The 13,664-nt window shown below is 40.4% G+C and overlaps 2 protein-coding genes across 7 annotated transcripts in view; one reads left to right on the top strand and one right to left on the bottom strand.

The window, feature by feature from the left end:
* LOC135485669 (sodium/calcium exchanger 1-like) overlaps positions 1–5,055 on the top strand; it is a 111,840-nt gene extending 106,785 nt beyond the window's left edge. For all 5 annotated transcript variants that reach the window (XM_064768014.1, XM_064768012.1, XM_064768013.1 and 2 more), the window contains one exon: positions 432–5,055. In XM_064768014.1, coding sequence (XP_064624084.1) covers positions 432–808 — 377 coding nt within the window. In that variant the 3' untranslated portion in view covers positions 809–5,055. The remainder of the gene's footprint in view (positions 1–431) is intronic.
* Positions 5,041–13,489, bottom strand: LOC135485670 (uncharacterized). Of its 2 annotated transcripts, XM_064768015.1 has the most exons (14): positions 12,352–13,489; positions 12,053–12,144; positions 11,579–11,763; positions 11,115–11,188; positions 10,409–10,592; positions 10,129–10,220; positions 9,537–9,630; positions 8,935–9,350; positions 8,555–8,699; positions 7,978–8,214; positions 7,464–7,587; positions 6,443–6,580; positions 5,890–6,042; positions 5,041–5,701 (listed from the first exon to the last, which is right to left on the bottom strand). In XM_064768015.1, exons 1-14 carry the CDS (start codon positions 12,372–12,374, stop codon positions 5,601–5,603), a joined length of 2,058 nt encoding a protein of 685 aa, XP_064624085.1. In that variant the 5' UTR covers positions 12,375–13,489; the 3' UTR covers positions 5,041–5,600. The 2 variants fall into 2 exon arrangements, with proteins under 2 accessions (XP_064624085.1, XP_064624086.1); XM_064768016.1 differs by lacking the exons at positions 12,053–12,144; positions 12,352–13,489 and adding an exon at positions 11,994–12,013.
* Between the last annotated feature and the right edge of the window lie 175 nt (positions 13,490–13,664).

The raw sequence follows: 13,664 nt of genomic DNA, 5'->3' as shown, positions 1-13,664 counted from the left end.
CAAGTTTCAGGCGGCCAAGCACGGTGACATGTGTAAGGTTCTTTTCAACATGTCGTGAAATTAACGAGGCAAAATTATTTATGAGTACTTTATGTATATGAAGCTAAAATCAACACTCAAGTTTGTCAATTCAACATGGCATAACGCTGAGAAGGGCAGCTGTAAAAATCTCCTGATTTTGTTTATAGAGCTAATAATGTCCTAGTTGACGTTCAGCTCAATTTCGTTTTTTAAGCTGCAAAGAGCAACAATTGTTACTATCGGAAGCCTGGAAGGATGCAGTTTCCAGATGATTGAAATGGCGTTTGAAAGATTGAGTTGAAACACCTACCATCATATATCAAACAAACGACTTACTAACATCAGCTCCATAAAAAACGTTAAAACCGTCCGTCTTGTTTAATTATGCATTTACCATCTACTCCTTTCAGATACGTTCGCCAGTAAAGTCGCCGCTGTAGGAGACGAAACCGCAGATGCATCCATCGGAAACGTCACTGGAAGTAATGCCGTCAACGTCTTCCTCGGAATCGGCATCGCCTGGTTCCTTGCCGCTGTCTACCACGCGGCGATCGGTGGCACATTCTACGTCAACCCAGGCTCCCTTGGGTTCTCCGTCACCATCTTCTGCATCTTCGCTGCGATAGCGTTCGCACTGATGATTATACGCAGGATCCCGATCGTCGGGGGAGAATTAGGTGGTCCACGTAAACTCAAGATTCCAACGTCAATTATTTTCTTTTCCTTATGGGTTTTATACATCGTTTTGTCTTCTCTCAAAGAATATTGTTATATTGGAGGGTTCTAAGTAAGTTAAGGACCACCTTGGTTTCGTTAACTGATGCAACTGAGTTGCTGGTACAGACGTGACGTCATGACGGTTGTCACCTAAAGACAACGACTACTAGCAAACGTTGGCCCATACCAGGCGAATGAGGGTAACCGGTAAGACAGAGGCAATTTGGTCTAGTGACTTTTGAGGCGTAAAAGTGCATGCTAAACGACCAACAGAGTATGGCACGTTTAATTGATTGAAGTCAGATGGAACCTGAATTTTGAGTCTGCCAAGTGCGAGAGATGGATTCTAATCTCAATTAAGAGTCATCTGCAAGTGAGAGTGATGGATCATTCTGCATGCAAGAGTGATTGGGTATTTCAAGATCCATCACTGTCACTTACAGAATGAATTTTTAGTCAATAGTGAGATGGATCTTGATCTTGAGTCGTTACGTAAGTGAGAGTTAAAGAAGCAGATGTTAAAGAGTTGCAGATGTGTGCAAATCATCATACGTAACATGTTACAAAAAAGTAAGTTGGCATGATGCGGCATGATCATCATCAGAGGAAAGTGAAACGGTTTAATTATGAAGGTGTAAATAAGGTTGAAGAGTAGATACAATTCTTTAAAGTAATGCTTATAGAGTGTTGAGAGCTTACTTGTAGCTTAGTTTTTGCTTATAGGTTGTTAAGTATTTCCTCAAATAATGATTTGTAATCATGTGATGCAATTTTCATTACATCTCTTTCATTATGACGCATCTGCAGGTATCTTCTTGAGTTTTCTCGACTCCAACATCCTAATCTGCAATTTGAAGCAACTTTGCCTCCAGAGTGTTGATGATTTTTTTTCAACCTGATAAAATAAAAGATGTAGGCTTTGTGTGATCAGGGAGATTCCATGCATTCACACCATCCAAACCCTAATGAAAAAATCTCTTATTCACCGTGGTAAATGCTGAATTCACCATGGTCAATGTGATTTTACCGAAGGTGAAGATTATTTTACCATTGGGGAATCGATTCTCACCACATAGTTGACTATATATCAGCGTTCGAAAACACTATGGTAATGTGCTGTCAACTAACTATATATGGTGAACTGTAGATTTTGCCATAATTATAGAGGACAAACATGTTCCTAAGGTATGATAAGGGACAACATATCATGACCATTCTGTCTCTGGTAGTGATTCCACCTCGCTGTGCTCTTGAAGACAGGCCCAACCTGACCATACTCGTACCAGTAAAAAATGTACGTCTACCTCAAGTATGTGGAGAGAACAGTACTTCGAAATAGGTGCGATACTTGGGACAACATTAGGACACTTCTGACGTTGGTACCGTAGAGATTCCCTCTCCAGGCCAGCCTGACCATTGAACCACCTCAAGAAGTTCATTACAAGGACAGTACTTGAGACCAGGTACTTCACTCGGGTCATTTGGTGACATGGATAAAAATGCAACTAGTAAATGTTTCCACATTACATTTACGCTTGGCATTTGTGAACGAAACCCAGTATCAGTACCATTCTGCCTTGCTTTGGTCGAACTTCTCTCTCACTATGCACTTGAAGAAGGGCCCGTCCTGACCATTAAAACAACTCATATTTTTCATAGTAGCTGATTCAGTCCATATCATACCTGAGATGTACTTAGTACCACCAACTAAGGCAATACCTGTACCAGGTGTTCTGGGTCAAGGGCTACTGACTTGGGGGGGGGGGGGGTACTTGGTTACCACTTCGGATTGTGTCGTTCTTTCTCACAGTTCTGCCTCAGAACAGAACCTCGGAAGACACTCCTAGGCATTCGAACTTTTGTGTTGTACCCCTCCCCTACTCAAGTAATGAGAAGTATGAGGTAACCCTGTCCTTGTCCTCTATTAGATCTGGCACTTGTGAAATGGTCAGATAGGGCAATCGCCGTTTTAGGTATCCTGGTAGATATTGTCCTTGTTGAGATCCGATATTTGTAGAATGGTCAGACAGTGCGAAATGTCCGTTTTCACCAAGGCAAAATCCACAATTCACCACGATGGTTAACTCACAGCTTGCTGCTTATATCATCATGGTGAGATAACTCTTCTGTGGTGAATATGAGATTTCTTTTGTCCGGGCAATTTCGTTGAGGCATTTAATTTCACAGCTTCTAGTGCATGGAAGTTTACAAAGCTCTCCATTTCTGGCATCGTTATTAGCTTTGAACGCTGAAGTCAACAGGTATAGCCACGTTGAAGCCAAAATCAACCTAGACATTCAAGTAATCATCATACATGAGTGAGGAGACTGCTCACAAAATGGGCCATAACATCCATTACTCCATACGCGCAAGCCATAACTATCCTTCCCTTTCTCAGGAACATAAAGATTATCTCAAAATACATTCAAGCTGAAGAAGACGGAATTTACACTACCCTCCAAAAAGACCAGTGAGATTCACATCACAACCTCACAACGCTCAATACTTTGGTGACAATGATGAGTTAGTTCTCAAATCTCGCCACACCCAGAGACGCAACTTGTACTTTTCACAGCCTCAATGTATTTTTAGATGATCCATTATTGCTGTTTTGCATCTGTTAGGCCTATGCATAACATTTTGCTTTTTCTGCTGGGTTTACTTGACTCGTTCCAAACTTGCCACCATGGTAAGCACCCTCAATGAGAAACAACCAGCTCCATTGCGGGAGACTGCTCGAGACACCCAGAGTTGAGATGCATAGCAAGTGTGAGCCAAATGGTAAAAGTCATCCTGAAGGGAACAGAATCTCACACTCCAGTTTAAAGACATTTTGTATTGAACATAAACACCAGAAATTTGGTAGTATGAGATTACATTGCATTCGAGGAGCATAGATATAACACCCTGCCTCTTTCTATGCTCTTTAAGCTCTTCCTGTTTACGAAGGGTGGGGGGGGGGTGTATAAATGAGACTGTTCTATGAAGTCCTAACTAGTGAAAAGAGTCCCCAGTTGGTGCTCCAACATGCAACACGGAGGCCGGGAGGAGTCTGATTCCCTAGGAGACATTGTCCTCAGTCACGTTGAAGACTGGTGTGTTCAGGAAGCACTTTGTTGACCAGAGGAGACTGTCCTCTCTCAAGGCTGTGTTGTCCCAGGATCTAGAGGGGCCGTCACAAAACTTTTCACGGAGATCATGGTGTTTATGTGTGAAGAAATGTCTTTAAACACCATGCAGGACTAGATGAACAGTTACATTTTTGGCCAACTGAGAAGGCGACTGCCAGGGTAGCATTAAAGAGGGAGAACTCAAATTAATTGAAATCTAGCATAATTAGCAGAGAACCAAGCTTTTAGAAACAAATCACTATTTTATCTGTAAATATGATATGTTATAAAATCATCAATAATCAATAATCATTCTATAATATTTCATCCAAAATGACCTTATATCTTTGTATAAATTTGTGACAGTTGTAAGCTTTCTTTCAGCATGCCAAGCTTCACTCCTAACAATATATATTGTATACAGTGTGTGCCAAAGATAATGTCCCAATGATTTTACTTTTGTATGGTTTATCCATAACTATGAGCATTATCTTTGAACACGCTGTAAGTTTGATTATAATGATAATGTAAGTCCATTTCCCCAAGTATGTATATTTCAAATGTATACAAATCATCTACATGTAGGTGAAATACACATGTAATGTTGTTATACATCTCCGGAGCTGTACATTTGAGAAACCAGGAATTTTCGTTGGATGTCATTAGAATCCCCTCATTTTCAATGAGAGAACTCAAGAACTGCTTGCGTAAATGTGAGATGAGCCACATGAAGTACCTTTATTTGGCTTTGATGATACAGAACTCTCAGAAAATTAGACTCTAAAACTAGTGTGTATTTGTCTATATTGTACATCATTTCAACAGTGCCGTAGTGCAGTGGATCAAAGGCTTGGTTTCCATACTTCTCATGACCCGAGCAGAAAATAAACAGAAAATGAACAAACTATTTTCAAGTTACAGACTACATAGGCATCCATGTGTTGCTTCTTTAATTCATACATCTGTAAGACTTGCCCAAAGCTCATTTGAGTCTTTCAGTTAATTTATAGAAAGACTCGGAGCTCATCAAATGCTACTTCGATGAAAACGATATAGAAACGAAGCCAGACACACTGTCAGCATTAAGAGATTTGTGTATTTACCTGTCCCCCCTCCCCTCTCGTGTAGAATCATCCCCAGATAATCCTCAGGATTGTTGTAGCAGTGATCACCTTAAAGGGGAAGAATAAACATCCAAGTTTTGTTACATCACAGACTTCTTCAATTATTTCACATACTCATTAGTATAAAGTGCTAACAAATAGCTGTCACGTGTCTCAACTCAAAGTACATTTGGCACTATATTAACAATGCATGCTTATGAGGACAGACAAATATTTTATCAAGTAAAAACAGACACCTGTTACATCCCTTTACATTTAGCCACTCGGAGACCATCAATTTGACAGCCAAGTACCAGCCAATAGTCCCCCTTGCCAAAACCTGGATAGGATGTCCTTGGTCAAGTTCAAGTCCACTGCAGCTTTCTTTGCCAGGGATGTGGCAGTGCCCAGAATGAAGAAATTTAGATTTATTTCACATGTGACAATGCTGTCCTTGGAACTGCAATATCCTGCAAAATATGATTTATTTTTTATCCGATTCGAAAATTCAAAGTTCTCAAAGAGAGCTGAGGCATATAGATCTTTTCATGAAGCGCTTTTGGGGGACGCAAATCCTCCAAAAATCGCAAATGTTACATCACAGTTTTCTGATCACTTTTAACTTTCGTGTCTGGCAACTTGTTCATTGTCAGCCGCATATACTGATCACGCTTTCTCGCTGCTGGAAGCCACGTACTGGGACTAGAGTCCATGAGGGCATATCAAGGTGAGCAGACTGATTAGTCAACACTGGAATGAGAAAATGTGGTGATGAGATTGAAATTTATGCAGACGAATGACATATGATCGACTTAAAGGTTCCATCAATCGAAGGCAATGCACCATTAGACAGCACAGAAAACTATAGGAGACCATTTAAAACATTGTGGGCCTAAATTTCCTCTGGCTTGACCACATGATTCTCCTGTACTACTCACCTTGAAGAAGATCAGCATACTGATAGGCATCCGTCCTGATGAATACCACCGCCCTTTTAGAAAACTGTGGTAGAAGATGAGCTCTTCTTAACAAATGGTCAAATGCATGGAGACGGTCTCCTTCTGAAATGTTGTCCAATGTATCCGTGAAGGCTGGAAAAGACAGACTAGTAAATGAAAACTACTGATAATGGCAACTCTAATGAGGATTGAAAGATTTCCATCCTGTATTGCCTAACCTTCCGTATTCATTGGTACCAAGAATTACCAAGAATTACCAAGAGTTACCAAGAATTACCAAAGGCTTTATCAAACCAATTGACAGAAGTCACATAGGCTATCTATAATTGAGGTGAACATACATAGAAATACCAGCAAATCAGCACAATAGAATACAGTACAATAAGTGAAATACTCTCTAAATGTTAAGGGTCAGGGTCTTGAATTACCGGATCTACAAGCTGAAAAGTGCCTTCACAGACTTTTAAATGTTCTCTCTCTTCATTCTGAATCTTGGCTACAAGGAAAGTTAACCCAAAAAAATATTGCTTACCTAGATGTAACCACCTGTTGGAAGGGGTACCTCTTTGTCTTAAGATACAACGGTATTTAAGGCCTTCCAGTGCAATTTCTTTTATATTGTCTTCACTATGCAGTGGAGTTAAGGACTCCATATCAAATAATTTATCATCTGAAAAAGACATCAAATCTCAAGTCACGCCTTCTCGAATTATTCAATTCAGGGTTAGCCACTTGACCCAATCTACACAGTGCTGGAAAAAATTCGAATCATGAATTCAGATAAGTGGTCAGCGTTTTCTAATTCAGAATTAGAAGTTGTTTCCTGACAACAGGCACAACACAGTGAGAATGATTTGAAGAGAGTACAAATGTGAGCCAGGTGGGTAAAATAAAGTTACAGAAAGTCACAAAAATCGTCTCTCCTATCTCACAGTAATTCCAAACTAAGGTCGGGTGATAATTGTCAGTGCACAGCTTATACCAGCATCTTGACTAGAATGCTGTACGGTGGCCCATAGAGGACATGCGTTTATTTTCAATATAATTAGAAAAAAAAATTTTTACAATGCGTTTTTTTTCTCTCGAATTACAACCGCCGTCGGATTTATTTCTCACCGCCGAAAAAAATAATTTCCACCGCCGGGTAAAAAATAATAATTCCCACCGCAATATCGACCGCGGTTGAAATAATATCCACCGCGGTGGAAATAATATCCACCGTGGGAGCTAATTCGTTATTGACACCGGGTGGATATTATTTCCACCGCGGTGGATATTATTTCCACCGCGGTGGATATTAATTTCCACCGCGGTCGATATTAATTTCCACCACTGTTGATATTAATTTCCACCGCGGTGGTGGGAATTATTATTTTTTAGCCGGCGGTGGAAATTATTTATTCGGCGGTGAGAAATAAATCCGACGGCGGTTGTAATTCGAGAGAAAAAAAACGCATTGTAAAAAAAAAAATTTCTATTATATTGAAAATAAACGCATGTCCTCTATGGGCCACCGTAATGCTGTCATGGGTGACTGCATCTACATTGCGTACCTTCTGCTCCTGGCACTGAAGCCACCACCTGCCATTCCACCAGAGCTCCCCTCGGTAAGCCAGACACGACCACCACTTGAAGTAAAGGCACACTATCACCACTGATGAAGTCTTCGACTGCTCTCTATAAAGAAGCACAGAGATATTTTCCATGTAAATTTCTCATGACTGGCAGTTTCTTTCATAAATCAACGAGTATTGCAACGCATTCACTTCAGAGGTTGGAGTCTGAGTTCCCCACAATCACTTCACTTCTATCTAGACATTACTAGCTCAGCTCAAGGCTCAATCATTTGTAATGAGTGGAAATGGTTTTAAACTTTGTAATGTGCATTTTCCAGCCGACAGAAAAGTTAAAGCTGACCACGAATACATTGGTGGTACTCTCCATCTTTGTTAAAACACAGGTTACATCAGATGTACTAGTTCGGAGATGATAAGGAAATGAAATTAGTCATCATCCATGTGTAAAGTCTTTTGATGACGTCTAATTTTTAATGTCTGATTCCCTCACCTCGTCTTCTAAAGCTTTTTCCCATTCTGCCTCCACATCTGGTATACTACTCGATGATGTCACGTAACATATCCCCATGGTAACACCATGGAGCAGAAGACCTGGATGCTTTGCTGCCAGGATTCGCTGGACATGACGCAGTGACAGCCGGGATTCGGCTTTTATGCCACCGTCGATGATTTTCATAGTGGCTGGACAGAGGGCTATCTGGCCGGCAACATACACCTTGGAGCCAATCTAAAATGAAAAGTGCTCAAAGTTGTATAGATTATGTACAGGATAATAAGGTCTTACGAACAAATGACAAAGCCAAACTAAAAGAAACAGACCATAGACCATAGAACATGAAATGAGTGACAATACCAGATTAGCCCGTACCTCAAGAGCTGCTGAGAGACAAATGATGTTTTCACCTTGTAATCAAATACTCAAAAGTGATGAGTTGGAATAGGAAAACTGTCAGATTTTTGACATCTTAAAGATGGAAATAATGATGAATAACATTTATTGGCCAAGTCAAGTTTAGACGAGAGTGTACTTTTTTCAAGTAACAAGTTTTTAACAGTGTTAAGCCTACCGTGACAGCTTGACTGTATGGTCCAATGTTAGCCGGAGCCCAGTGTGACAGACCCTGAACGTGCATGGTTGAACGCTCACACCGGCAGGCAATACAGTCAATTTGGAGTAACATTTTTTCGGGTAGATCAGCCTCGACACATATCCTGAAATGTAGCAAAATAGATCAAATTTGGAGGTGGAGTACCAGGGTTTCTAGACCAATACTCAGTCCCCATGGAGAGCGTAGCGTATCGAAGCTATTATAATGGGCTTACCACTGGTTATGTGAAGATGGCAGTGAATGAGTTATGTTACTGCGACTAAGTACCTTACTTCCCCACAAACCAATGGACTCCAATGAGAAACTTTATATGAAAGACAGCACCCCAAAATCCTTACCTCGCCGGTGGGTTGATTCCAAAATATTGTTTATAGACGCCATTTATCAAAGCAAATTGCGACATATCCTTTACATATAAATGCATCATGAACACAGCACCAAGTGTCAAGTCACAGCTCACGAGAGCATCTCTGAGGTTATCCATGGCAGTCTTTGTAGCACTTTCAACTGAATCAGAATCCGACCTTAAGGCCATCCCGAATATATTGGAAACTAAGATATCATCATCACAGGAAACTATTCTACAGCTTGGTTGGCTAGGTTCTCTTTGAGACGAGGAAACACTTGGTTTAGGGACATCTCCAGCTGGAGGCAGATCGGGTGGTGGTGAAAGACCAAGTTCACGGCAGATAAGACCACTCGTTTTCATCGGTAGCATTTTTATCCGATCAGAGTGAGAGAGTTTTATGAAATCCTAGAAAAAACAAATCAAAATATTATGGACTGGGTCAAAAGGCAATAGGTCACTCAGTGAGTGAACATAGAGTTGGTTGTTTTTGGTATGAAATATAGACAACTGCCTCCTGTCTGGTAGATGTATAACAGAGCATTGCAGTACTGGTCAGGGAATCAATTGGTAATCCAAGACATGTGAGCTTACGTGATCTTTTTCTTCCAAGTGCATCTTTGTGAAGTTGAGGTAGCCGACAGGAGAAATGGTGTCATCAGAATGAATTATTGTCTCGACTTCATCACTGGGAAAATAAACAAACCGGAACACAGTTACACTTTTACACTATACACTGTAACCTTGGAAAATGATATTGAACCACTCTGAGTCAATATGAATACAAATGCATTTAGGCATGATCTTGGTGCCTTCCCCATCAACAAAAATGGATATTAAAGTGCCAAATGTACGTTTCCCGGCACCTAAGGCCTAAAACTAGAAGTAATTTATTGCTTCTTTGGGAGAGGGATCCCGAAAAATCTTTGCTCTATGACGAAACGGGGGGGGGGGGCAAACCTCATGCGCCACCCCCTAAATCCAGCATATGTTTTTCTATTCTGATTGGCAAAGGAACTCTCCCTACTACTTTGTCGGATGGACCAAATAACTATGGTTACTACCATTGCAAGTGGTTGGTTGAGACTTGGAAACATATGAATACGTATTGCCCCTAATAAGTCCACAGCTTGTTTTGCAGCAGCTCCTGTTTAGCCGTGAAACCAGAAACTTGAATCATACTTACACCACAATTTTCTTATTAAAGAGAGGACAATCCAGAGTGAATGTTTCAAATTCTCCGCCCTCTCCACACACATTCAGACCATATTTGGATTCCTGAAAAGCCAGCATCGTAGATACTATAACTCATAATCATAATCCAGCATTAAATTTTAAGAATGACACTTTACTGAAAGTTGTATTGGGACCTTTGGTTACCAGGATGTGTTATCCACAATATGAAGACCGATTGGGGACATGATGATGAAAATGGTGATCATAATAGTGATGAAAATAAGACCTACCAAATTAAGCATGATGGGATGTATTTTTGCCAGGGACATCCCAAGGTGAGGAGTTGGCTTCAGACCCATGGCAGCCACCTTGATGATAACTGCCTCCACACCACTTGCTATCATCTCATTGAGGAGTGTTGTTTGGTCTCTCCTCCAAAGATATGCTAGAGATGTCAGGCCAAGTCGCATGCAGCTGAAAACACCAAGAAAACTTCATTGAGTTGACATACAATTCCACAATCATTGACAAGTGTATTCACATTTACAGGGCTCGAGATAGACTTTCTTGATCATAAGTCAAACGTAAGTCTTTGCAAAATCTCAGGAGTCCAGCAACTGATTTTTCAGTTGACAGTTTTATATGTGAGGGTCCTGGGCCAAGTTTTGTGCTTCAAGAGACACTTTTCGGGGGTTATTTCCAGCCCTGAATATATTTGCATGAGAGAAGTTAATTTATGAAATGTAAGGTCAGCATTTCTGCACAGAGCCCATTCTTGTCAGCCAAACTTGAGAGACGAAGATCCGATGGCTTACATGCCATTCTACAAGACCATACAGTTGTCATATTGATGGTTGGAATAGGTAAATATCGTAGAATGGATCTGACGGCATGCATGCCATTCTACAAGACAATGATGGTCGAAAAAGGGTAAACATGGGGGAATGTACTTATTGTGCATAGCAGTCATTTAAGGACAAAAATCAAACAACTCACACATTTTCTACTCGGACTCTTTGATAATCTGACAGTATGGCTCCAACAGACACAGCATCAACATGGATATCATCCTGAAAACAAAAAACCAAAAAATTGATACCAATGTCAACTCGCTTACTTATTTTTGCCGACGCTAATTCATTTGCCAACTTCTGTACCAGACAGTGTTGGTATTCTTAAGTTTATCCTGGAATAGTTAAAATAGAGCAGAACTTATCAGTGCTTTTTACATCTAATACATGTCTACAATCAACAAACAATCAACAATGGCTCATTTCGTTTCCTTTCAACAGAAGGAAGCAGAGGAACCAGAGTAGAACCGTCTTTTGCCCAAGAGGAAATCTGGTATCAACCCAGGTCCCATAGGTGGATGGTTGCCAGTATGATATCCTATGCTGCCTGCTGAATCAACTATCATAACCAGCCATCTTTTCAAGATTCCAAGGTATAATAGAACTTACCATGACAGTTTTGAGAAGTTGATACAAGTCCTCTACTTCATCCTCTTCATTCTTGACATAATCTTTGCCCAACTCAATGGAAGCACCCTCAATGGTCCTGCGATACAGAGGCAGGCCCATGGCCTCCTTATAGCAGTCAATGGCATGGTGGCCTACAGTCTGGTACATATAACTGTCAAGTTCATCTGAAGACATATTGATAAACGTGACAAGTGTGTTTTATCTTCATAACGGACAGCATTGAAAAACTAACCCAGACATTTTACGAGCCGACCTGACTGTCTTGTCAAGAAGAACGAGCCTTAACAAAACGATTTCTGACATCTAATTTATCTAACTTTAAATTACTACTTGTCATGTTCTTTAAGAAAAAGTCAACTGACATTCTGTCAGCTTTAGCCATTGAATCACTTACAATAAGATCTTTAAACACCCATGAATATATTAAAGTGAAAGTCAGAATCACGGATTTACCTTTGTCTTTGGGTCTGAGGTTAGCAAGTGCAACGATTTCATGACCTTCAGCAACACACTGCATCATGTTGTAACAGCTGTCCTTACCACCACTGCAAGGGATTTAGGGAAACGTTAAATTGAGCAGGATAGGAACATCAGCGGGTTGAGAATGGCAATGATATCACAAATCTCAATCATACTTGATACAAGATACTAAGAAAGTACACGAACCCAAAAATACAACAGTAGTGCTGGAGAGGATGAGATCAGACACTTTACTACGTCTTCTTTGACGAAACTCTAGAACCAAAACCTACCTTATCAGGGCAACAACCTTCATTTTGGATTTTGTTCAGTACACTGGCACACATTGAAACAATCTGTTGTTCTGGAACACACAAGAATGATGACACTAGCATGACAGCTCATTTTGGGCATGAAGAAGTGATTCACATAATCACCGTCAGGGTCATCTCTTCTTGGAGTTGGACACGGGACAGTGACGCTGGCAGGGCCAAATCTTAGCAGGCAAAGTAACCGAGCAAGCTAGACCAGGCACCTGGCCAGAAGAATGATAAATTGCCATCAACACTTGAAAGATGGGTCTTGAAGCAAAAGAAGAAAGGCCCCTTAAAATTCTGTCTTCAGAGCACACAACGGCCCCTGCGGAAATCAAGGATTTCGGCTTTCGTCAAAAGTAAAAAACAAAGAGAGAAAAATTGTCACTATAAAAGGCCGCATTTGAGGCGAACTGGAAGGATATTAGAGACAAAAGAGTAATCAAAATATGCTTTATGATTGGTTTGTTCAGACAATATATTCTATTTAATAAGCCCCCCTTTAGTAAGCCCCCCTTTAGGAGGGGCTCTTAAGATACACGTGTGTGCGGGAGTAGATAATGTAAATGAATGATGAGAAATAAAGAGAGATTGTATATCCTACAAACAATTTTTTTTGGTATTTTTCTGAATTAACTCCGTTGAGTTTACCGATTTCTCCGCGATCTTCCGGTGGTGGTTGCTATCCCATTGGTTGAAATTAATTTAAATTAATTTAAATCTTCATGGGAATTCGCTACATCATATGCCTAAGAAATTGGCCAATTATATTAATATTTTTATCAGAGAAATATCCGTCCTAAATAATGACAAAAAAGGGTGGTTTATTTCAATTTTGTGTCGACATGATCGAGGTCACGTGACATAAAAACAAAACAATCGCACACACCCGTCCAAAAAAGGCACTTTAAGAAAAACAAATACGTTTTTCCAGCTTAAAACCACACTGACGACTAAGTTATATTGGTCTACTACCCAAATCTGAAGTATCAAATTGAATCACAAACTAGAACTAGCTCTATTTAGCTATAGTTGCGTGAAAAATTCGGGTGAGCGACGTACATTCTGTACCCTAGCGGCCAATAATTAAACTACTTTCAGCCGTCTGCTCCGGTCTCGTTAGGGAGTTTTTCCCAAATGTACGCGATGATGACGTGCCCCATTAACAGGATGTAACATCTATTTTTAAATGCGTTTCGAAAGTAAATGCATGAGGACAACCCATTTGTGTCGTATATCACTGGAAACGCCCGATTCCCGTGAATAAGGTCAATCACAATGTATTACATTAC

The sequence above is a fragment of the Lineus longissimus genome, chromosome 3, assembly GCF_910592395.1.
Source record: "Lineus longissimus chromosome 3, tnLinLong1.2, whole genome shotgun sequence".
NCBI lineage: Eukaryota > Metazoa > Nemertea > Pilidiophora > Heteronemertea > Lineidae > Lineus > Lineus longissimus.
Note: the sequence above shows the minus strand (reverse complement) of the source record. Positions and strands in the feature narration are given on the sequence as shown.

Bases quoted from the DNA above. Each gene is read 5' to 3' on its own strand.
- LOC135485670 (XM_064768015.1), bottom strand. From the start codon at position 12,374: ATGAAGGTTGTTGCCCTGATAAG. The intron at 11,189-11,578 runs GTAAGTTCTATT...TTTTGTTTTCAG, and splicing joins AACTTCTCAAAACTGTCATG to GATGATATCCATGTTGATGC. The intron at 5,702-5,889 runs GTGAGTAGTACA...TTCTCATTCCAG, and splicing joins GTATGCTGATCTTCTTCAAG to TGTTGACTAATCAGTCTGCT.